General features: G+C 42.1%; 1 protein-coding gene across 1 annotated transcript in view; it reads right to left on the bottom strand.

The window, feature by feature from the left end:
• LOC136866889 (receptor-type tyrosine-protein phosphatase H) overlaps positions 1-24,909 on the bottom strand; it is an 819,913-nt gene that overhangs the window by 415,540 nt on the left and 379,464 nt on the right. The window contains exons 9-11 of the mRNA XM_068227107.1: positions 16,548-16,853; positions 10,691-10,996; positions 2,148-2,456 (exon numbers count right to left, since the gene is read on the bottom strand). Coding sequence (XP_068083208.1) covers positions 2,148-2,456; positions 10,691-10,996; positions 16,548-16,853 — 921 coding nt within the window. The remainder of the gene's footprint in view (positions 1-2,147; positions 2,457-10,690; positions 10,997-16,547; positions 16,854-24,909) is intronic.

Genomic DNA, 24,909 nt, shown 5'->3' with positions numbered 1-24,909 from the left:
TTGTCAAAGGTAGCACCAATAATAATATAACCATAAATATTCCCTCTCTTGCTTAGCTCATCTTCTGTAGCAGCATGTGTTTCCTGAATGAGTACCAGATCAATGTCATTAATACGTAGCAATTTTGACAAAACGTCACACTTAGATCTACTGATACCTTTAATATTCAGTTGGCGAATTTTAATACCATGTCCAAGCTTTCGAGTTAATTGGCTCTTAAAAGAGCCGTTGAGTTGATTACTTCGTATAGTTTGGATATTTTCTGGGAGATCTTTAGAAGATATGTCCAGCAGCCAATGTTATTGCTTCCTTAGCATCACCCAGGGATCACGTGTAGGGTTTTTTAAGGAATCACCTACGGACTTGAAGCAACAGTGTAATGATTTGGAGAGACGTGTTGATGCTGCAACAGTTCCACACAATGGTTGGGAAGGCGGAAGTCGAATGTGCGATTTATCGCAGCTATCGTAGTCGCAATGTTTAATTTCCACATTTCTTCCAAGAAATCCAGCGAGACCCATCTCAGGTCATGATCTGGGCTCGAATACACAAATGCATCTGTTTGGCCCACGTTCTGTTAATCAGAACAGTTACCTCCAGATGATTAATGACTGGCTCCTCCCCCAGCTGCAAAATGCGGGAATCTTTAGACGTTGTTTGGTTTCAACACGATAGGGCGCTGGCTCACTTCGCAGGTACTGTTCGACAACGTCTGAACGCAGGATCGGACAATGATCCAGCTCCCCTTCCATGGCCACCATGGGGTTACATCAAGGAACAGCGGTATGTTGGAACTGATGATCTGAAAAATGCGGTGCACGAAACTTCCCAGACAGTGACCCCAAGGATGGTGCTTAGTATGAGCATCAGAACATGGCGGCGTATTTATCTGTGCAGAGACGATGGAGGGACAAGTACGGATGTTTTATATTCCTAAGATGTAAGTAGAAATAAATAATCGGTATATGTACTATTATATCGTGTCATTTTGAGTTTAATTTAATTTAATACAGGTGTATACACACCTTGTACATGAACTATCCGAGTACATTACACGGAGCTGATAAGGAACATTTACCCTTCAGATGTGGTAAAGTTCCAGTCTTAGTTGAGCGACTTCTACAGTATCCACTAGCAAGTGGTGTTACCTCAGTAAGATATATCGGAGACAATCAAATTGGGAGACAAGGAGATTCCATTATTATTTTAAGAGGAAGGGCAGCCATCCCGTATTAAAACTAATCGGAAGGAAAATGAATGAGATCCGTCCCTTCGAACATGAAGGGAAAGGCTATGAAGGGCGCGAAAATATAAGACTGCGTAGGGCTCGCAAATTTAAAAGAGTCAAGGTCGAGCAGGTGAAGCGTACGGTGCAGTCAGAGACCATCTCCTAAACAACGACTGGACACGTGGCCCAAGAAATTCCGTTGGGATGGCGATGTAGAAAGATCTAATTCACAGAAGTGGACAAAGCCAGCAAAGGGTGTGAGAAAAACTGTGGAAACATTGAGGATAAGAACTGCCAGAAGGTGAAACCTTTGCTCCGAACGTTGACGCGCGTGCACGTTTGATCTACACTTCCAAGAGAATATGTTTAGTAAATTACTAGATGACCTGCCTGTCGTAGTGAGATTGCTGTGCCCGCCCTTTTTAATGGTTTAATAATCATTTAATAAGAAGCGCCACAGCTCGTAGTCAGAAGCCATCCGTTCTCACGTCGTCATGCTGCCTGTCCACATACTCGCTTATTCTATACTGGAGTTCTTGATGTGTCGTAGAAGACATTGATATTTTAATAGCAGTTCTTATATATAGAACGGTTGTCCCAAAGGAGCGTTTTTTTCTAGGCACAAAACTGTTTTAAGATACACGGCCTTCACTCTTTCTAGTGTAGCTAGCTTATTCTCCGATACGTGTTCCCAGATAATGTTTAAAGGCGTATGTCATGATGTGATCTGTTTCTAAATACTTAGATTGTTTTTCTCTCAGGCGTATAGGAACGCGGGTTAGGGGAAGCCTTCGCCTGCAATTATTGGAGTGATCAGTTAATTATTACTCAAAGTTGGCTGAATTTAGAGACCCATGACTCACCGCAGAGAATGAAGCAGATTGGTCCAGTAGAACTGAAGGACAGTAGAGATACTTGCCGTACTCAGTGGTGTTTATCCTGAGCGTCAAGGGGGGCCCGAATCCGGCAGCAGTGCTTGCCGCAATCACAACAGTGTACATGGAGTAGGGCTCCAATTCTTCAAACTTCTTCGTCATCTCGCTAGCCGCAATCACTTCAGTTCGATCCTCGAAAGGTTTACCACACTCGTTCTTATCGAGATATCCATTAAGAAAGAGGGAAATGTTGAAGTTCAACACAATGCCATTTACACATTTCTCTAGTTCCCATTCCAGCTCGATGTCCCGGCTGTTGCCTTTAGAGCGTTTCTCCCGTGGACGAGGAGGCACTGCAAACCAAGAAAGAGGAAATTAGATTACACACTTTTCATGTCGATGTCATTCATCTTATTTCATTTTCAAAATAAGTTGATACCACAACCGCGAGGAGGTGACAAGAACCTGTCAAATACAACTCTGCATGTCAAAATATATAGACAATATGATGACAATAATAATAATAATATTATTAATAATACTATTAATAATAATAATAATAATAATGATAATAATACGACATTTATAATAATATTGACGCAGAACACACTTATCGTTTCGTTCCAAGCCTGGGTCTTCCGATAAAATTCTGTGAGTCTGGAAATATTTCATTAAGCCCCTTAACACCATAGTGCCTAAGATTTGAAATTAGTATCTCATGTGATAGTGTATCAAAACCTTTACTAAGATCAATAAGTGTGGCACCATTAACTGTGTGGTACCCAAAATTATTTATTATTTCACAGATGGCACATTCTACAGCTCCGGTACTGATTTTCCTACCCTCAAGGAATCGTGGAATACAAACTTCAAAATGCCTCCCTAAATATTGGGTTTAGAAAGAAATGTGCAAGGAGAAAACGCTTTAGTAAATTTCGTCGTATGAAAAATGTTGATAGGATGGTTTTCTTCGCGCTCCCACCCCAACTCTCGAGAGATTTTTCTACTTCAGCTCCTCCTTGCTGCAATATCTCGAATAAACGGACTTAAATGACGACGCTGCCGCTAATTCTTTCAAATTAACTTATTCGTGCAAGTTCCCAAATAATATGCGAGATCGAACTTCATTCCCTATTCCCAAGGTACGTAGAATACAAGGTAGGGATCACGAGAGAGGTGCGCAGTGGCAAAGCAGAGCTGTGACGTCACGCAGGACCCTCGCGTTGAATCTGCTCTGAATGAGGTAGAGGTAGTTCGAATAAGAATCGTTGTACACGCAGAAGCTAGGTGCTAATAATACACGATAGTAACATATCTGTGGTGTATAAGAAACAGCGTGTGTTTATTTTATGTGATAAAACGTAAAAAGCAGTAATAGTGTACACTTTTCAGTATGCTTTGTCGTGCCATTGCAGGCTGCACAAATCATAACTGGCACGCGAAGGAACGAAACATACACTTTCATGTATTCCCTAAAGCAACTGACCTAAATAAATGGTGACATAAGTAATTAAGTCATTAATTTAATTTCGTGTGGCTATTTCTAGCCGAGTGCAGCCCTTGCAAGGCAGACCCTCCGATGAGGGTGGGCGGCATCTGCCATGTGTAGGTAACTGCGTGTTATTGTGGTGGAGGATAGTGTTATGTGTGGTGTGTGAGTTGCAAGGATGTTGGGGACAGCACAAACACCCAGCCCCCGGGCCATTGGAATTAACCAATGAAGGTTAAAATCCCCGACCCGGCCGGGAATCGAACCCGGGGCCCTCTGAACCGAAGGCCAGTACGCTGACCATTCAGCCAACGAGTCGGACATTAAGTCATTGTCGAAAGCTATCTTTCTCAGCTTCGAGGGTTCGGAAGGCTTTATGACCATCCTCTTCCGACAGCTGTGACGCTAAAGGTGAGATCATTGCTTCTTAGCCTCAATGCTTCCGAGGCGATAAGAAATTCCATCTGTTCTCCGGAAGATTATGAAACACTATGCCCAAATATGTTACATGCTACTGATGAACTAGATCAAAACTCGGATATCGTGTGCCAGTCTAAGGCCAGCGTTGAGCCCACAACATCCAATTCTTTACCGGAGGATGAGCAAGGGTTCGTTTAACCCCTTGAAGAGCTAGTAAAACCGCTCGAGGACAGTCGCGAAACCGAGGATCGTGATGAGCTGCCTTTAAAACTTCACTGGCTGTATTGTAGCTTTTAGGGTAAAGAAGAACCTCGATATAGAAAGCGATTACGGAGAGAAAACAGGTCAAACTACAAGGGGTGGAAATTAGATTTCAAAAAGAGTTCTTTTTTTTTTTTTTTTTTTTTTTTGCAAGTTGCTTTACGTCGCACCGACACAGGTCTTATGGCGAGGATGGGACAGGAAAGGGCTAGGAGTGGCAAGGAAGCGTCCGTGGCCTTAATTAAGGTACAGCCCCAGCATTTGCTTGGTGCGAAAATGGGAGACCACGGAAAACCATCTTCAGGGCTGCCGACAGTGGGTTTCGAACCCACTACCTCCCGAATACCGTATACTGGCCACACTTAAGCAACTGCTGCTATCGAGCTCGGGAAAGAACTGAATGATGGTTCTAACATCATCACAAACCTTACGGATATCCTGAAGAAGAAATTCCCCGAAAGTTATGAGCTTGCAAGTTGCTTCGTAAGACGCCGTTCTTTTATTCGAATGGAGACCGGGTTTCAGTTAATACAATACCGATATAGAAAGAAGAAAAGCAAAGAAATTCCAGTGATGCTATGGATAAGTGTGTTTGATATTATTTTTTTTTAATATCAACATTATACTTTGTGTACAACATACCTGTTTTTTTATGAAAGGCAATGTTAATATGCAGGCTCATTAATTTATATGGCCTATCTAATGTTAACGTGGAGTTTGTCAGTGCCTGGCACTTGGAGGAGAACATTTACTGTACTGTTTGTGTTGTGGACAGTTTCCTAACATTTGCTGTTTGTGTTGTTGACAGTGTATATAGTTTCCCAATATTACTTGTAACAACGGACATATTTCTTGCTTTAATGTTCGAGTCTGTAACAATTAGAGCCCCTTGTTACTGTTATCATGGGTGTTGAGAACGTGAACATACGGAATGGGATCACAGTCTTAGCATTGTTACAACCTTTTATACAGATCGAAATACTTCAGAAACGCTGCTGGATTCACACTGTATTTGATCTTCTATTATTACTCTCGTAATAGTGAAGTGGAATGCCCTTTGTTAGGTGATGTTAAAATATCAATGAAGTTCTCTTATCTCTAACTTCTGGCTAAAACAGAATAGCTTACAGCTTACCTCATACAGAAGGCAAGGCGCTGAGGATGCACGCTGATGTCATCGGCGGCCAAGCGTGGTGGGGAGACCTGCGCGTGATCCCTACCTCTTACTCTAACTACCTTGCCTATTCCGAACGTAGCGCAAGCAAAGAAATGGAAGCTAAATATCATATACATATCCATGACTACAACAAATGTATTTCTTTACCTTCTTCTTCTTCTTCTTCTTCATTTTGAATCACCCATCTTTGGGGTACGTCAGATGTTTGTGCTCTTTTCCTCTCCCAATAGTTCCTCATTCTAACTGATCTCCTCCTCCTTTGCTCCTCTGATATCTGAATCGCTTTTCTGATGTTGTTCTAAACTTGGAACCTCTTTGGTCACGGCTTTGGTTGTACCATTCTTTAACATGAGTTCGGCAATCTTAAGAGCTCTCAGATCCTTTTCAACTTCCTTAAACCAATTGGGTTTAGCCTCTTTTTTTTTTTTTTTTTTTTTTTTTTTTTTTTTTTGTAAAAGAAGTCCTAGATCTGTTTAGTTAATCTGTGTCAGGATTCATTCTGAACATGTGTCCATAGAAAACAATCCTCCTTTTCGTGATTGTATCCGAGAGTCTCTCCGACTTTACGTAGAGAGATGCGTTTCTATAAAAAAAACTTGTTTTTTTGGGGGGGGGGGATTTGGGACTCATAATCTTCCTCAATATTTTCCTGTCCTTCATTTCCAATTTCTCCATTTGCCCTTTCCTCCCCATGACTGCTGCATAGAGTGCTAAATCGCTACGATATTAAAAGTCTCACTCGACAAGTTACCGTGCTGAAATGTGCTGTACCTTCTAATCAAAAGACAGCACCAACTTCAGCTCCAGCCTAGTGTACAACAATGGGCTTCTTTTGGGTTTATGCCGTGGTTCATTCCAAGCTATGTGATAACGCCCCTCTCCACATTCTTCAGCTCTGTTCTACTCTATCCTGGTGTTATCTTATGTTATTGTTTTCAACCACATTCCTCCCTGATTCATCTGATGTCCTCTCTGATACTTCTCAAGCACGTACGCTGTGAAAAACATCATAATTGGAGCACGGCCGACTGGATCCCTCACTGCGCTCCTTATACCGGCCTTGACAATCCCTTGTGAAGCCCAGCATAAAGCTGTAATTGGGAAGTTTCACCATAAAGCCGCTGGAGCGCTGGCCTCCTAGTCACTGACAGGAAGCTCTATACCGCGAATTACCGCATTTCCAGTTTTATTTACGTTGTTTTGCTGCCGTAAATGTTGGCAATATGTTCGCAATGAAATGCTTGTTGGCTTGATATTGAGAGCTGATAGTTAAGCGCTCATCAGTTTTTTTTATTGTGTAGTGTGGTGATTTGAATTTTTAAATTGTGTTTACAAATCTTGGAATATGTGATATTGTTTTGTGCCTTTTTGTACTCTGCAAACAAGAACAAATCTAATGAGTGGCTCAAAGTAATTTCTCGCTGTAACTTCGTCCTAAACAAGAAGTTTAATTTGGTGTGGTCTGATGCGTTTTGACTGGGTGCATTTTGACTGAACCTCCTTTGACAAGGACATAGTCAATGTGGTACCTGAATATGTTCCCTGCTTTGTCTTTTGAAGGTGTTCAGGACGATTAGATTTTCTTTCTTGCAGAACTGAATGAGTCGACCTTCCCTCTTGTTCCGCACACCCAGCCCGAAATTTCCCACCACTTCTCGTGCTCTTTCCTTCCCTGCCTTCGCATTGACAGTATTCAGATCCTGCATCACGCAGTTGGCGCGTATGTCTGGATAATCGGGCTGAACTCCCAGTCAGTGATCCGGCAGAGGTCATTCATCTCTTGTGTGCCTCATACATACATCAGACATTCTATGTTGCAATCCTGATGGCTGACCCGGACATTCTTAGCACCCTTTGACCATCTAAGGTCTACCGGGGACTGAGGGACATATGTTTAGTGTCCTCAGCCATGATGGTTGAACAAGAAAAAACTAATACGGTGGTTTCCCGTTACCTTCCGCACCGCAGCGTGACACCCGTACCACTAACCCCGCTCCGCATGTCGTTCCCTCGTCCTGAGCCCTTTAGCACACAAGATCTTCATCGGCCCTAAGCCAGTTCTGTTGAAGCGTTTGCCCTCCAACAAAATGGGTTCCAGTGGGGCTGAGGGACCATCACTCTCCCCATGGGGCTTGTCCGCCGTTGCCGTCTGTGGGTGGGGGTGCCTTGTAAGAGGCGACTAAAAGGGATCCGAGAGGATCTGAACTTGGGTGCGTGTTTGGCGACCACAGGTCCCTCAGCTGAGTCCTGTCATTGCTTCCACTTACTCGCGCCAGGCTCCTACATTTCGTCTATCCTATCCGACCTCGCTTGGTCAACACTTGTTCTTTTCCGACCCCGACGGTATTAGAGCACTCGAGGCCTAGGGAGTCTTTCACGTTCACGTCCTTCGTTGCCCTTGACTTTCTTTGACCGATACCTTCATTTTTCGACGTGTCGGATCCTTTCCATTTTTCCCGCTGATTAGTGTTATACAGAGGATGGTTGCCTAGTTGTACCTCCTCTTAAAACAATAATCACCACCACCAAAGCCGTTGCCCCCCATCCCAGACTGCCGCCTGACATTCGACGCTGTCTTTGGCTGCATGGTCTACTCCATTACCAAACACTACAAGTACTGATACCAATGGTAAGAGGTTGAGGAAGGTGACAAGTATTATCAACATTGATAAAATGAAGTATGGCTGTAAAAAAAGACAAGGAAAATTCATATAAAGTGTTGATGAGCGTAAAAATAGGAAGTGAAACGGACTCTAAAAGTGTACAGAAATAAAGAAACTCGAAGTTGTAAGAAAAGAGAAAGTACACACGAAGTGAAAATGGAAATGATTGACAGGTCAAAAGGCACCGTTGTTAAATAGATATGAAACATAAACTAAATTTGTTAATAATACAAAAGGAAAACCTAGCAAAACCTAAGCAACAGTGAGTGGTTACGAGGAAACGGGACGAAAAACAAAAACATTGTCCTTATGCAGAACACTGTTCGTATTAGGTGAAATATTAGAGACAATGAAAAAGGAATTAGGGGCAATTTAGGCGCTGTTAGTCGAATCAGATACGAGTTTCGGAACCCTCGTATACTGGGAATAATAACACAAATATGTAACACTTTTTATGCTATGAAAATCCCCACGATTTTCAGATGAAGGGATAATTCGCCCGATATACCGAGAAAAGGGAGAGATTCGTACTGGGATATTAGCAAGAAGACATAGAATGGGTGGAGGATTACCGTGTTATTTCGAAATACCGGTGAAGATTCACAAAGAAATGAGTACTTGAGTTTCTATATTTGTCCCACCATGAAAACAATAATGGACAAACGCTTAGAGAGAAAATGTGATAAGTTATACGAGGGCAGATCAGAAAATAAGTTTCACTTCCCAGTTATGGCCATTTATTACACCACCTATACAACAGCAACACGACTATAACGACATACACTGTAACGTCACTTTTCCACATACTTTCCAAGAGACTCCAAACATTTCTGCGAACGCACAACCAACTTGTCGATGCCGTATGCATAGAAATTTCCTCCAGCGTTCTGTAATCACTCGGAGACAGCGGCCTTCACCTCCTCATCGGTCTGGAAACATCGACCACCGAGCTCCGTTTAGAGCTTACCGAACAGATGAAAGTCACATGGTCCTAGGTCGGGGCTGTAGGGTGGATGTTGCCAGACATCCCACTTGAAACGCTGCAGCAGTTCTCTCGTTTGGCGGGCCTTGTGAGGTGTTGCTTTATCGTGCAACAAAATCACACCATCGCTCAATTTCCCCCGGCGCTTCTCTTTAATCGCTTTACGCAACCGGTGCAACGTTTGACAATACGACGCCGCGTTGATCGTCGTTCCTTTCGGCATGAATTCCACGTGCAGCAAACCCTCCATGTCAAAGAACACTGTCGCCATAGCCTTACCGGCTGAAGGTTGAACCTTGGCCTTCTTTCGTTGTGGTGATGAGGGGTGCAACCATTCCATTGATGTTCGCTTTGTTTCGGGTGTGAAGTGGTGGACCCACGTTTCGTCGCCTGTGACGATTCGCCGCAGAAACCCATTGCCGTCTGCGGCATAGCGTTGCAAAAATGCCAGAGAGGATTGGAAACGTTGTCCCTTGTGATCATCGGTGAGAAGACGTGGGACCCATCTTTGACACAGCTTACGATATCCAAGGTCCTCGTGAACAATGGCGAACACACTGCCATACGATATGTTCAGCTGCGTCGCGATTTCTCTCAGTTTAATGCGCTGGTTCTGTCTAATGATTGCATTCACACTGTTGACCTTTGCACGGGTCCTGGACGTTGCGGGCCTGCCTTCGCGATGGTTGTCCGTGATATCCGTGCGTCCGGCTTCGAATTGCTGACACCACTTTACGATACCTTACCGGAAAATGGCCCGCTCCCCATACACAGCACTAATTTCAGGATGAATATACGTGCAATTCTTCCTTTTGGCCCATAGGAATCGGATTGCCGCACGCACAACATATTTAGAGTGAACGTCCAGTTGACGCGCCATTGCATTTGGCCGCTATTCACACAATACTAGACGAGACACCACAGCGACCTGCCTAACAGACGTTTGGGCAGTGTCTGTCCCTATCTCCGCTGTGCCCACGTTTGCGACACACAGCGCGCTGCTGCGGCGCGTTAGTGCAACTAACCTTTTGACCCACCTACGTATATTAAGGCTATCGATCTACAGAAAATCCTATACGAGACAGACGATCCTGGAATAGGAGGTTCAAATAAAAATAGTTAATGTTAGTGAAGAATTATATGCCGATAAATTTACCAAAGAAGGTACTGGAAATAAAGAGCAGTTTCCGTCCGGGTGGTTCAACTGGAGAAAGACATCTAATGCACTGTGCCACAAGAAGGTACCAGAAAAATTAAAAGGGCCGAGACAAGCAATGACATGGGGCAGAATCTTGGCAGATAACAACATGGGCGGAAGAAATGCACGGTCAGTGGACCTACGACTTTGGACAAAGGAAGAACACTTAAAGTGCTGCAAGTTTCTGAGAAATTCAGAGCAACTGGCGAATGATAAGAGAAGAGATCTAGGTCATGTGAGGAATGCGATTATTGAACCGGCTCCACCAAGTAAATCAGTCGAGGATGACCCAGAAGATGAGAAATGCCGTACACAGTTCATGGAGATGCATATATCGCTACAAAACTCAGTTTCTGGAACTAGAATAAGAGTTATAACAAGATTCAGAAGCACTCACCGCCTTCGGCCGTTGTTGCGTAACCAGTGCCAGTCGCCTCTTCCCCACTTTTCGTGTTCACGGTGACATCCACTTGATAGTCGTAATAAGGTTGCAGATCAGAGAAGGTGACTTCAGTTTCTTCTCCAGCAGTGACATTCTTTGAGACAATTCCATCAATCTGTTCACAGCCATCTCCTTTGGGTCCTTGGGGGATCACAGAAACTGTATACCCTGTTACATCGGCCGGTACACAGCCAGTGATGTTCCACTGAACGGTCAGACTTCTGTCGCCACCGCTGACCACCACTGCTGGAGCGGGTGGACCTGCAAAGAGAACACTCATGGATTATGCCGTGTCAGAAGATTACGTTTCGCAGAGAACTTTACTCCACTTTTTTCACTAGAAAATCTCGTCTGTTCACGAGCAAGACTTGTCTAATTATAAAGTTTTGAAATCAAGAATTTTTTACTTTGGTACTTTCGTTCGCCACTAGATGGCTCGCTGTATGCTAACCTTCCGAGCTCCAATAAAGATGTTTCTCACCGAGCTCGACAGCTGCAGTCGCTTAAGTGCGGGCAGTATCCAGTATTCGGGAGATAGTAGGTTCAAACCCCAATGTCGACAGCCCTAAATATGGTTTTCAAATGTTTCCCATTTTCACACCAGGCAAATGCTGAGGCTGCACCGTTCCTTAATTAAAGCCACGGCCGCTTCCTTCCCACTCCTAGCCCTTCCCTGTCCCTTCGTCGTAATAAAACCTATCTGTGTCGGTGCGACGTAAAGCTACTAGCAAAAAAAAAAAGATGTTTCTTGTTCCATCGTATGTGTGTGCGAACTAAACAGCAAGGTCATCAGATGAACCAGGGACGAATGTGATAGAAGAAATAATAAATAAAGATAAAATAAAATTTAAAAAAACAATTTCAGTGCATGAAAGACTCACAGGATAGAGGAATAGAACGGATCGGATGATAGGAAAAAGTGTGCAGCAGGAGAAAAACGAGAGAAATACGTGTGAGTCAGGCTGGTGGAGAATGAGGTACTACAACGAGAATGAAGACACAAGAAATAATAATACGGTAACAGCTGTATCCAAGTTATGAAAGTAAACCATTCAATGACAAGGACAGTGGGAGCTGGGGAAACAGCCAACGAAATAACAGTGGTGAAATCCTTAATGGCTGGCAGCCACGTATAACTTAATTGATATGCAGTGTACCTATTGAAATTAGAATTTTGCGTATTTCCACAGCTTTTGAATAATTCTAGACCTGCAGACCTATAGTGTTTATTGTTTAGCTCGAACATCTTTAGAACACGACCTCACGACCCGTCTGCTATTGCTGACTTGTCCGGCTGGTTTAGACGGATATTTTGTTGGTGTTCATTCATGCGAGTACCAGTGGACCGCCATGTTTGTCCAATGCATACCTTGCCGCAAGTACAAGGAATTTTGTACACCCCAGGGTGTAATAGCGGTGACAATTTGTCCTTGCGTTAACTTAAACTGTGAGCAAATATTGTGACTGTGTCAAATTGTGCTTGTGGAAGGTCTTAGCAATGGATGAACGTAGATTGCACAGTTCTCTTCAATCAATCAATCAATCAATCAATCAATCAATCAATCAATCAATCAATCAATCAATCAATCAATCAATCAATCAATCAATCAATCAGTCAATCAATCAATCAATCAATCAATCAATCAATCCACCCACCCATCCGTCCGTCCGTCCATCCATCCATCGATCGATCCTGATCTGCATTTAGGGCAGTCGCCCAGGTGGCAGATTCCCTATCTGTTGTTTTCCTAGCCTTTTCTTAAAAATTGCAAAGAAATTGGAAATTTATTGAACATCTCCCTTTGTAAGTTATTCCAATCCCTAACCCCATTCCTATAAACGACTATTTGCCCCAATTTGTCCTCTTGAATTCCAAATTTATCTTCTTATTGTGATCTTTCCTACTTTTAAAGACACCACTCAATTTATTCGTCTACTGATGTCCTCCCGTGCCATCTCTCCACTGACAGCTCGGAACATACCACTTAGTTGAGCAGCTCGTCTCCTTTCCCCCAAGTCTTTCCAGCCCAAAGTTTGCAACATTTTTGTAACACTACTCTTTTGTCGGAAATCGCCCAGAACAAATCGAGCTGTTTGTTCTGTCAGTTTCGCTTAAATGTCCCTCTGCACATCGCTGTAACCATTACCCTTGAACGTGACTGTGCGTGTATTCATCTCCTACTGGATATTTGATGGCTCACAAATTCGTATCGCCCTTTTGGTGAGTGTCGCGACAATTCCATGTATTTGTGCTGGAGGTGTGTGTGTGTGTGTGTGTGTGTGTGTGTGTGTGTGTGTGTGTGTGTGTGTGTGTGTGTGTGTGTGTGTGTGTGTGTGTGTGTGTGTGTGTGTGTGTGTGTGTGTGTGTGTGTGTGTGTGTGTGTGTAGGTTTACGATAGACGGTGTGCCCTAAGGATCAGTTCGGTTTCTTTCTTACCAGAATATTCTAAGACAGGAACTTATCCGTCCTACTCGATTTCCATAGTGAATTTAATGGAAGGATGCTGCTAATTTAAGTTGTTTAGTAATCCGTGTCCTTTTTCAGGACGTTCCGTCCAGACCACAAATGTCTCGTCAACATACCTCCACCAAATCATCGGTTTGACGGACGCCAAAGCAATAGCCTCCTCCTCACATTAGCCACTACCAACGAAAGTAAGCTTCCCATAGAGGCACCATCTGTCTGTTCGTAAAATTACACATCCCATAAGAAATAATTGGAAGTAACGCAGTGGAGATATAGCTTATCAATGACGTCAGGGTGCAGATCATCGATGAGAGACACGACCGAGTCAATCGGCAGTTTAAAGAAAAAGGACTCAACAGCAAAACTCGCCAGAAGTGCGTGGGGTTGAAGGGTTTATTAACGAAACGAAGAGTGGCGCTAACTAATGGAAGAGCTCTCGCTATCGGCAAGACTGAGGAAAAGGCTACGAAGGGCACTTTGTAGCTCTCGGCAACTAACATCGAGACGGGCGAAAGACAATAAGTGTTGACCAAGAGACGGAAGAAAGTATAAGCAATGGTAGACTCAGATCGCAGCCCCTGGTCCCACTTGTAGTCGCCAGGAGTCGGAGAGATAAAGTAGGGAGTTTTTCGTACGTGCTCGATTCAGGCGCTATTCCCTCCTGAGGTGCATTAACGTGGATTAAAACACCGTGAGGTAGAGAACTGGCCTTCCAGTTGTTATTCACCTACTGAAGAATGGAAAATAAAAGTCAAAGGCCTCTAATATCCAGAAACTGTTGGTAAGCTTTGATTAGTGGGAACTTCGGAAAGCTTGAAAGCGGGTTCTGGAAACATGATAACGTTTATATAGCACAAAGTTTATAATCTGCTGACGCGTTTCGATCCTGTGACCACGGTCGTCTTCAGAGCAATGACAAATAACTGTCACTGAAGACTCAAGATAGAAATATACCTACGTTCCTCATCACCAGATATTTCATTTCAGTTTTGTGTCAGTGCCATGCTTTGACAATATGTGTGTGTACATGTGTTATGTGACTCCCTCCTAGACTGATTCTGGTGGTGCCGTCAGCTGGCGCTCTACGATGAGCCATCTGGCGGCGAATGAACGCACCACTTACACTTCTATTAGTAATGTCTAAATTCAAACGTCATTCTTAGAGAAGTCCTTCTCGTGAACAGTTCTGAAGACGCGCAGCAAAGTTCTCTGCAAAAAGTAAAGAGTTTTACCTTATTTTGTCCACACGGCGTAATCCCAATAAGCCTATATCATGTCTATCAGTACGGGAGGTGAAAGCATCATTGGTAACAAATATAGTGATGTTTCTTGTGGTTTGCTTCCACGCCTTTGTGGTCTCCCTAAGATCCATAAAGACGGATTTCCCCTTACACCTATTGCCAAATACATTGGAGAACCTCTCAAGCCGTACATACGTAACAGGGCATCCGTCAGGAATTTATCGCAGTTTATTGGCGTTTTATCCAAGCCGCACGTCTCTCCTGGTGATATTCTATTCAGTTTTGATGTTGTGTCTCTGTCATTAGTCACGGACACCTTGTCTCTACCGGATGAAACCTTTCCTGGTGACATTGTTAATCTGTTTCACCTTATCATCCAAGTCTCATGGTACAATATGTGAATAAATGGACGGTGTTGCATGGGATCGCAATTGGCACCATATATGCAAGATTTTGAAGAGCGTTGTCTCCAATCTTGCACGCTCAAGCCTTCCATCTAGTTGAAATATTTCGACGACACATTTCTTATCTGGCCCCATGGTGAGCATGAATTATCCATATTTTTGGATCACTTGAATAGCATACATCCAAACATTAAATTTACCATCGAGATTGAACGTGGAGATGTTTTCCGTTCTTGTATGTTTTGGTTTATAGGAAATTAGATAGAACTTTAGGTCATTCGCCCCACCCATACTAGTAGATATCTTCATCATCATCCTTGCCAAAAGCGTGTTGTGCTTAACACCCTTATCAGCCGAGCAAGGGAGGCTTGTGAGATGGTGAACTTGAGTTCCTAACCAGAACATTCCCGAGCAATGGAAACGCACTTAGGAAGTGCTACATCCTGAGCCAAAAGGCAGGTTGTCACGCGGTTATCGTCCTTCTTGCCATACGTACAAATTGTCACAGATAGGATTGGCAATATTTTCAGAAGGCACAATTTAAACAGAATATCATCATAGACAATTGCTTGCGATCTGTCAAAGATCATATTGCTTTAAATATAATATGATTCCTTGCGCCTGTACATAGGTTTATGTTGGCCAAGCATGTAGGAAGGTAGCAACTAGGGTTAAAGAACATCGCAGGCACTTACGCCTTTGTCATCAGAGAAGTCTGCTGTGGCAAAAGGGGCATACATTTATTTATTTATTTATTTATTTATTTATTTATTTATTTATTTATTTATTTATTTATTTATTTATTTATTTATTTATTTATTTACTTATTTATTTATTTATTTATTTATTTATTTATTTATTTATTTATTTATTTATTTATTTATTTATTTATTTACAACACAAACAGCTGGATTTGGAGTGGTGCCGTGACCAGGGCGCAAACACTGCTGTTAACACAATAAGTCAAACAGCTGGGTTTGCACTGGTGCCGGGACCGTGGAGTATGGACTGCCGCATTGTGTTCAGCGATGAATCGCGGTGATTATTATTATAGATGATAGTTTTCAGCGATGAATGGCTGTTCTGCGGTACCACGGATGACCATCGTCTGCAAGTTGGGGAGAAGTCACTTTTTCGAATGTTTTGGAGAGGCATCAATGTGTAGGGAGCTTCAGGTCACGGCTGCGAGTGATTGAGGGAACTCTGATAGCACAACTGTACGTCACGTCATCATGTGTTACCTCCCATGCGACAGTATCGTGATGCCATTTTTCAACAGAACAATATTCGTCCACAGACGGCAAATGTCTCTATGAACTCTCTGCATGTCACTGAGGTACTACCGTGAACATTAAGATCCCGAGTTCTGTTCCCGATAGAACATATGTGCCAGTGATAGTATCCAAGACCAGTTACGGGCAAGCTTGCCTCAGGAGAGGATACCTAATCCAGGCCAGAGGGATATTCATAAGGGGGCTCGTACTGCCAAGTCCTTGGAAATCACAGCAAACCCTCTCAACACGTGTTCCTCTTCCCCATCTGGGTGCTTCAGTTGTTTATCAGACTGTGTATACAGTTCGTAGACAAACGTGCACAAAAGATGAGCAATAATTTGCGTGTCAGTTGATTTGCATGTATCAAAATAAAACTCAGTTTCTGGAACTAGAATAAGAGTTATAACAAGATTCAGAAGCACTCACCGCCTTCAGCCGTTGTTGCGTAACCAGTGCCAGTCGCCTCTTCCCCACTTTTCGTATTCACGGTGACATCCACTTGATAGTCGTAATAAGGTTGCAGATCAGAGAAGGTGACCTCAGTTTCTTCTCCAGCAGTGACATTCTTTGAGACAATGTCATCAGTCTGTTTACAGTCATCTCCTTTGGGTCCTTGGGGAATCACAGAAACTGTATACCCTGTTACATCGGCCGGTATACAGCCAGTGATGTTCCACTGAACGGTCAGACTTCTGTCGCCACCGCTGACCACCACTGCTGGAGCGTGAGGATCTGCAAAGATACAAAACAGAGAACACTCATAGAAGAAGTCTCACTCTTAGAGGAAAAAAGATATCGCCAGAACACAGGAAAAGGCTGAGAATGGCATACAAATGAAAGACTCTCTAGCTCTCGGAAACTCAATACCGTCAGGGGAGAAATAAATTAAGAGCTGACAAAGAGAGGTTAATGGAAAAGCAGGAGTGTGTCGCAAGTAATTCCAGACTCATGTAGAGGCCTCATGATCGCCAACACATCCCTTTTTATCACTTCATCCGACAGGGAGACGTTGCGTTTTGACATAGAATGCGTGTCCGTACTAGGTGCATTACAGAAATAATCTAAATGATGTCTGGACACAGCTCACTGAAGGATCAAAGCACCAGCAACAATAGTTTGGCTAACAACTAGTGTAGCTTGGTGGCCCGTTATGCGAAGACGTGCCAACTGTATTTTTCTTTAGTGATATTTGGATAATAAACATGGGACGTACATTGTCAAACCTTGACGCCATACAGCACTTGCGGACTCACACAACGCACTGAGAGTATTTCGAAGAAGTAAGACGTTTCAATCATGTTGTTCGCTGCCTATTCAAGAAGTGAGCTACGATTCTTGGTTCCCTCCAAGGCGATGGACACAATTTCCTTTCAAAGAGACCTTTCTTAATTAGTAGCCGTGTCGAGAATAATCTAGAAGGCGTGTTGATGTGCTTCCATACTTAGCCAGGCCAGTACGGTTAGAAAGAGTAAGAAGCTACTGGAAGGTAGGATGTTTATACCAGACTCTATCAAGTCGTTGAACTAATCACAAAACTTATGATGAATACCTCAACCAAAGCGCACGTTAAGCGACACAGGAGGCGTGCCTTTATCCTCAGTTCCGAGTCGGAGACACCACCAGAACGTCTGGCTGTCCTATATCGTGTTATAATTGTCCCAAACCTCTGTGCGTTGCAACTGCTCGGTAATATGAAGATGTTCACCACAGCCCATTGGAGCATCCCCTCATTCCAAAGACTGTCCTACATTTAAGGAGAAAATAAGACCCAGGTGCAAATACCCACGTTAAATATTGTTAGTTTGTACGGCATATAATAATAATAATAATAATAATAATAATCATAATAATAATAATAATAATAATAATAATAATAATGTTTTGTTGTTGACTCATCAGTCCATAGACTGGTTTGATGCAGCTCTCCATGCCACCCTATCCTGTGCTAACCTTTTCATTTCTACGTAACTATTGCATCCTACATCTGCTCTAATCTGCTAGTCATATTCATACCTTGGTCTACCCCTACCGTTCTTACCACATACACTTCCTTCAAAAACCAACTGAACAAGTCCTGGGTGTCTTGAGATGTGTCCTATCATTCTATCTCTTCTTCTAGTCAAATTTAGCTAAATCGATCTTTTCTCACCAATTCGATTCAGTATCTCCTCATTCGTGATTCGATCTATCCATCTCACCTTCAGCACTCTTTTGTAACACCACATTTCAAAAGCTTCTATTCTCTTTCTTTCTGAGCTAGTTATCGTCCATGTTTCACTTCCATACAATGCCACGCTCCACACGAAAATCTTCAAAAACATCTTTCTAATTCCGATATCAATGTCTGAAGTGAGCAAATTTCTTTTCTTAAGAAAGCTCTTCCTTGCTTGTGATAGTCTGCATTTTATGTCCTCCTTACTTCTGCCATCGTTAGTTATTTTACTACCCAAGTAACAATATTCATCTACTTCCTTTAAGACTTCGTTTCCTAATCTAATATTTCCTACATCACCTACCTTCGTTCGACTGCACTCCATTACTTTTGTTTTGGACTTATTTATTTTCATCTTGTACTCCTTACTCAAGACTTCATCCATACCATTCAGCAACTTCTCGAGATCTTCTGCAGTCTCAGATAAAATAACAATATCATCGGCAAATTTCAAGGTTTAGATTTCCTCTCCTTGGACTGTGATTCCCTTTCCAAATTTCTCTTTGATTTCCTTTACTGCCTGTTCTATGTAAACATTGAAAAGGAGAGGTGACAAACTGCAGCCTTGCCTCACTCCTTTCTGGATTGCTGCTTCTTTTTCAAAGCCCTCGATTCTTATCACTGCAGACTGATTTTTATACAGATTGTAGATAATCCTTCGTTCTCGGTATCTGATCCCTATGATCTTCAGAATCATAAATAGCTTCGTCCAATCAACATTATCGAATGCCTTTCTAGATCTACGAATGCCATGTACGTGGGCTTGTCCTTCTTGATTCGATCCTCTAAGATCAGACGTAAAGTCAGGATTGTTTCACGTGTTCCTACATTTCTTCTGAAGCCAAATTGATCTTCTCCCAACTCAGCTTCAACTTGTTTTTCCATTCTTCTGTAAATAATACGTGTTAAAATTTTGCAGGCATGAGATACTACACTAATGATACGGTAGTTTTCACACCTGTCAGCACTGGCTTTCTTGGGAATAGGTATAACAACATTCTGCCGAAAATCGGATGGGACTTCTCCTGTCTCATACATGCTGCACACTAAAAGAAATAACCTTGCCATGCTGGTTTCTCCTAAGGCAGTCGGTAATTCAGAGGGAATATCATCAATTCCAGGTGCCTTGTTCCTATTTAGGTCACTCACAGCTCTGTCAAACTCTGACCTCAAAATTGGGTCTCCCATTTCATCAGCATCAACAGCCTCTTCATGTTCCAGAACCAAATTAACTACATCGTTACCTTGATACAACTGTTGGATATGCTCCTGCCATCTTTCTGCTTTGTCTTCGTTCCCTAGAAGTGGCTTACCATCTGAACTCTTAATATCCATGCACCTATATTTCCTTTCTCCAAAGGTTTCCTTGATTTTCTGTATGCAGCATCTACCTTTCCCAGGACCATACAGCCTTCGACATCCTTGCACTTCTCCTTCAGCCATTCTTCCTTAGCTACCTTGCACCTTCTATCCACTTCATTCTTTAATCGCCTGTATTCTTTTCTGCCCTCTTCATTTCTAGCATTCTTGTATTTTCGTCGTTCATCAATCAGGTCTAGTATCTCCCGAGTTATCCACTGATTCTTAGTTGATCTTTTCTTCCTTCCTAACGTTTCTTCAGCAGCCCTACTGACTTCATTTTTCATGACTCTCCACTCTTCCTCTATAGTGTTTCCTTCAGGCTTTTCATTTAGTCCTTGTGTAACATGTTCCTTGAAACAATCCCTCACACTCTTTTCTTTCAACTTGTCTAGATCCCATCATTTTGCATTCTTTCCTTTCTTCAATTTCTTCAACTTCAGATGGCATTTCATGACCAACAAGTTGTGGTCAGTGTCCACGTCTGCTCCTGGGAAAGTTTTACAATCCAGCACTTGGTTTCTGAATCTCTGCCTAATCATAATGAAGTCTATTTGATACCTTCCAGTGTCTCCAGGTCTCGTCCACGTATGCAGCCGTCGTTTGTGGTGTTTGAACCAAGTATTGGCAAGGACTAAATTATGATCAGTGCAGAATTCAATCAGCCGACTTCCTCTTTCGTTCCTTTGTCCCAATCCAAATTCTTCTACTGTACTACCTTCTCTTCCTTGTCCTACCACTGCATTCCAGTCTCCCATCACAATTAGATTCTCGTCACCTTTTACATATTGTATTAAATCTTCTATCTCCTCATATATTCTTTCAATTTCTTCATCATCCGCTGAACTAGTAGGCATATAGACCTGCACTATTGTGGTGGGCATTGGTTTGGTGTCTATCTTGACGACAATAATTCTTTCACTATGCTGGTCGTAGTAGCTTACCCGCTGCCCTATTTTCTTATTCATTATTAAACCAACTCCTGCATTTCCTCTGGTTGATTTCGTGTTGATGATTCGGTAGTCGTCTGACCAAAAATCCTGTTCTTCCTGCCAACGTACTTCACTTATACCAACTACATCTAAATTTAGCCTATCCATCTCCCTTTTCAGATTCTCTAACCTACCACGACGATTCTTCAAACTTCTAACATTCCACGCTCCGACTCGCAGAATGTCAGTATCCATCTTCCTGATGATCGCCCCCTCTCGTGTAGTCCCCACCCGGAGATCCGAATGGGGGACTAGTTTACCTCCGGAATATTTTACCCGGGAGGAAGCCATCATCAGTACATCATTCTTACAGAGAGAGCTGCATGTCCTCGGGAGGTAGTTACGGCCGTAGTTTCCCGTTGCTTTCAGCCGTGTAGCAGTATGAACACAGCTAAGCCTTGAGTATTATTATTAGGAAGTATCAGTCAATCATCTAGACTGCCGCCCTTGCAACTACCGAAAGGCTGCTACCCCCCTTTCGATGAACCATTCGTTAGTCTGGTCTCTCAACAGATACCCATCCGATATGGTTGCACCTGTGGCTCGGCTATCTGTATCATTGGAACACGCAAGCCTCCCCACCGCGGCAAGGTCACATGGTTCGCAGAGGAGGAATAATAATAATAATAATAATAATAATAATAATAATAATAATAATAATAATAATAATAATAATAATAATAATAATAATAATAATAATAATAATTATAATAATAATTATAATAATAATAATCGTCATCTGATCATAGTCCTCTGAGAATGGGAACAAAACCTTTGGAGATCATGATCGATTGTCTACCATTTGCTCATAAAATCGCCATTCTGACAAACAATGTAGAAACTGCTAGGATGAAAATCGACCTTCTAAAAGAAATCGCTGAACAAACTGCTTGCAGATATCTTTTGAAGAAACTGAAGTAATAACTAACATCAAAGATGCCCAGCAAAACCTCAGACAAAATAAGGGAATATCAACCGTGTAGAAAAATTTAAGTGTCTCGGTGAGATCATAATGAAAAATAGACTGGACAAAGAAGCACTTAAGGAACGAGTTCACAAAACTGAAATAGCCCATCAAACGTCGCGCTCAATCTAGGCATAAAATGCCTGTCCCAAAATACTAAACTACACCATAATAAAACTGTTCTGAAGCCAGTAGTTATGTATGCAGCCGAAACCCTGTCCCTAAAAGCTAAGAAAGGACTCTTCAAGAACTGGAGGCAAAAAAGCGCAAAATCATCAGAAATATCTCTGGATCCAATTATAAGAATGGAACCCATTATAAAAATTAAAAAAAAGTGTCTAGTAAAATAGCGACAAGTATAGGAACAATCCGTAAGAGAAGGGCACGCCATTACGGCCATCTCAAAAGAACGGACGGAAACAGGCTGACTAAACAGATCTTTCACTGTTTTGACTCCAAACCCAAAACCACAATGCCCTGGTTTATGAACACCAAAGAAGACCTCCAAATGCTACACATGAAACCCGAATACGCCTTCAATAGAGATCTCTTCACCGGGCGAGCTGGCCGTGCGCGTAGAGACGCGCGGCTGTGAGCTTGCATCCGGGAGATAGTAGGTTCGAATCCCACTATCGGCAGCCCTGAAAATGGTTTTCCGTGGTTTCCCATTTTCACACCAGGCAAATGCTGTACCTTAATTAAGGCCACGGCTGCTTCCTTCCAACTCCTAGGCCTTTCCTATCCCATCGTCGCCGTAAGACCTATCTGTGTCGGTGCGAATAAAACCCCTAGCAAAAAAAAAGAGATCTCTTCCGCAAAAAAAGTACTGAAGAACGGGCTAAACTGAGACAAGCAACGGAAAAGAAGACAAGGACAGAGGAACGCAAGCTGGGGCCCAGTCACAGAGAATGAGGGAATTCTGGGCTCAAAAGAAAGCGAAGCAATGTAACGAGACTTAACGTGGTCCTGGATGGCCCCAAAGAATAATAATAATAATAATAATAATAATAATAATAATAATAATAATAATAATAATAATAATAATAATAATAATAATAATAATAATAATAATAATAATAATCATTGTACCGGTTGGTACACCTATACGCCGCACATTTGAATTTTCCGCCTTAAAGAACTCCTCTACAGCTGAAACTCTAAACTTTAAAACAAAATTAATTCAACCGTTTATCAGAAGATGTCACTGTGTTAATTTCGAATTGTTTTTGTTTACTAATTATCGAGAAGTGTGGACATTCTCTCACGGATGTCTCTACCAAAAATTATGATCATGCACCCTGGTGCGAAGTGAAGGAACTTTTCCTTGAAGATATTTTGTATTCATAAGTTTGTTCTTTACTAAATGTTGTACTTTCATTTGTGGGTTGGCAATATTAATCTTTCTTTCCGCCAGTTTTGAAATTAGCCAATCGTAAATTTCTGTCAATAATTTTCAGCCAATGGCGTCTTTCTTCTCCAATGTTGATGTGTAACTGTAAGCTACCCAATAAACGACTGTGGGTGTGTCTTAATCATTCATGAAAGGTCTCGAATCTTCCCCGAGAGTATAAAAACTGCTGATTTTCCTGGCTCTCGGCCACTCGTACAACATCTAGCTTAGTGTATGGAAGTATAGCAGGAGGCGGGAAGCGCCTCTTTCATCCGCCAGCAGCTCTTCTACAAGGTAATGGCGTTTTAACATATTTATTTCTTGCTAGCTCAGCAGTTTATCCCTCGGGAAAGGTCCGAAACCTTTTCAATGTAACCTACCTTTCTAAAAATGTAACTTAGTGCCGGCTTATGTAGAAGTTTGTTAATTATTTTAATTATTTTAACTGTTAATCGGGGATAGAGAGTGCTTTACCCTTCATTTTGAGTTTAGGTGACTACGTTTTCATAACCGATTTTCTACTCTTAATGCATTAAAATTTTCTTATACGAGTCACCTCCCTAGTTTGGGAATAGCCCCTGTGTCATCAGCCTAGTGCCCCTTATGTTTCATAAGGTTTCATGTAGGAGCGCAAGCTACGCCTCCATTCATATTGGTATTTTGGGCCATTTAATTAACCTATTATTTTTCTTTTAAGGCCCTGTAGGCTGGGTACAAGATACCCCTGTTTAATTCTTGTAAGTTGCGCCTCGATGGCAAGTGATTGTAAAGCATTGTATTGCCTTTAATAGGCTTGAAAGACTGAGAGCGGGTCAGCTCTTTATGGTGTTTTGAAAGGTGCCTCTAGGAGGCTTGACATTACTAGGTGGGAGCAAGTGCTCCATGTAATGAGGGTTTTTCTGCCCTTTGGTAATTTGTGGTTGTAAGCTGAGGGCTCAGGAATTATAAACTTGGGGCTCGAAGCCCAGAATTTGTAAAGATCCCTTAACTTGTGCTTTCGTTTGTAAAGTTATAGTAAATAGTACCTGATTTTTCATTGTTATTTCACCTAGTGAAAATTTGTTAAATCTTGTTGTCTATTGAAAATATAACCTTTATTGAAATTTTAATTCATCTTTCGGAGTTGTAGTTAGACCCATTCCAGCCCGCACCTTCTTTCACCACTGCATTCCATGGATAACTCCGTAATAATAATAATAATAATAATAATAATAATAATAATAATAATAATAATAATAATAATAATAATAATAAAACTTCACGCAAGAGAAAAAGCATCTCCAAGCGAGCTCAACTAAGACACAACACAGTGTATGTCCGGAATAAGAGAACCCTAGAAATTTGAAAGGAAGATCCTCCGCAAGACAATGAGTCCAAAAATCATGGATAGCCGGTATAGGATACGAGGGAGGGGACAACTACACCAGGAAGGTGAAAGAATGATTGAGTCATTCAGAAAAGAAGACTCACATTTTATGGACATCTGTTTAGGAGGAGAAGAGGCTGACAAAGCAGGTTTTAAAACATTTGACAGTAGACCTAAAGTTTCCAACAAGTCTGGATTAAATAGGGGAAGATATCGACAGCTTCAATCTCTTCCATGAAGAACAGAAATAATAAGGGAGGAACAGAGAAAAGAAGAAAGACTTCCAGAGAAAGAATGCAAAGAAGGCTTCCAGTAATGTGTGACTGCTGATTTGGTTTGTCTCACATGGCCATAAACTAACAATAAATATTAAAAGAATGTCTCCGACAGACTTAGCAAACAAACAGTCGAATTCTGTGAAAAAAGGAGCAAAGGTAAAACAGACACAAGGAAGTGGATTGACGAAACCAAAACCGATTTGAAACAGACAGGAATTACATCCGCA

This window comes from Anabrus simplex, chromosome 3, assembly GCF_040414725.1.
Source record: "Anabrus simplex isolate iqAnaSimp1 chromosome 3, ASM4041472v1, whole genome shotgun sequence".
NCBI classification, from domain to species: domain Eukaryota; kingdom Metazoa; phylum Arthropoda; class Insecta; order Orthoptera; family Tettigoniidae; genus Anabrus; species Anabrus simplex.
This window is presented reverse-complemented; position numbering and strand designations above follow the sequence as displayed.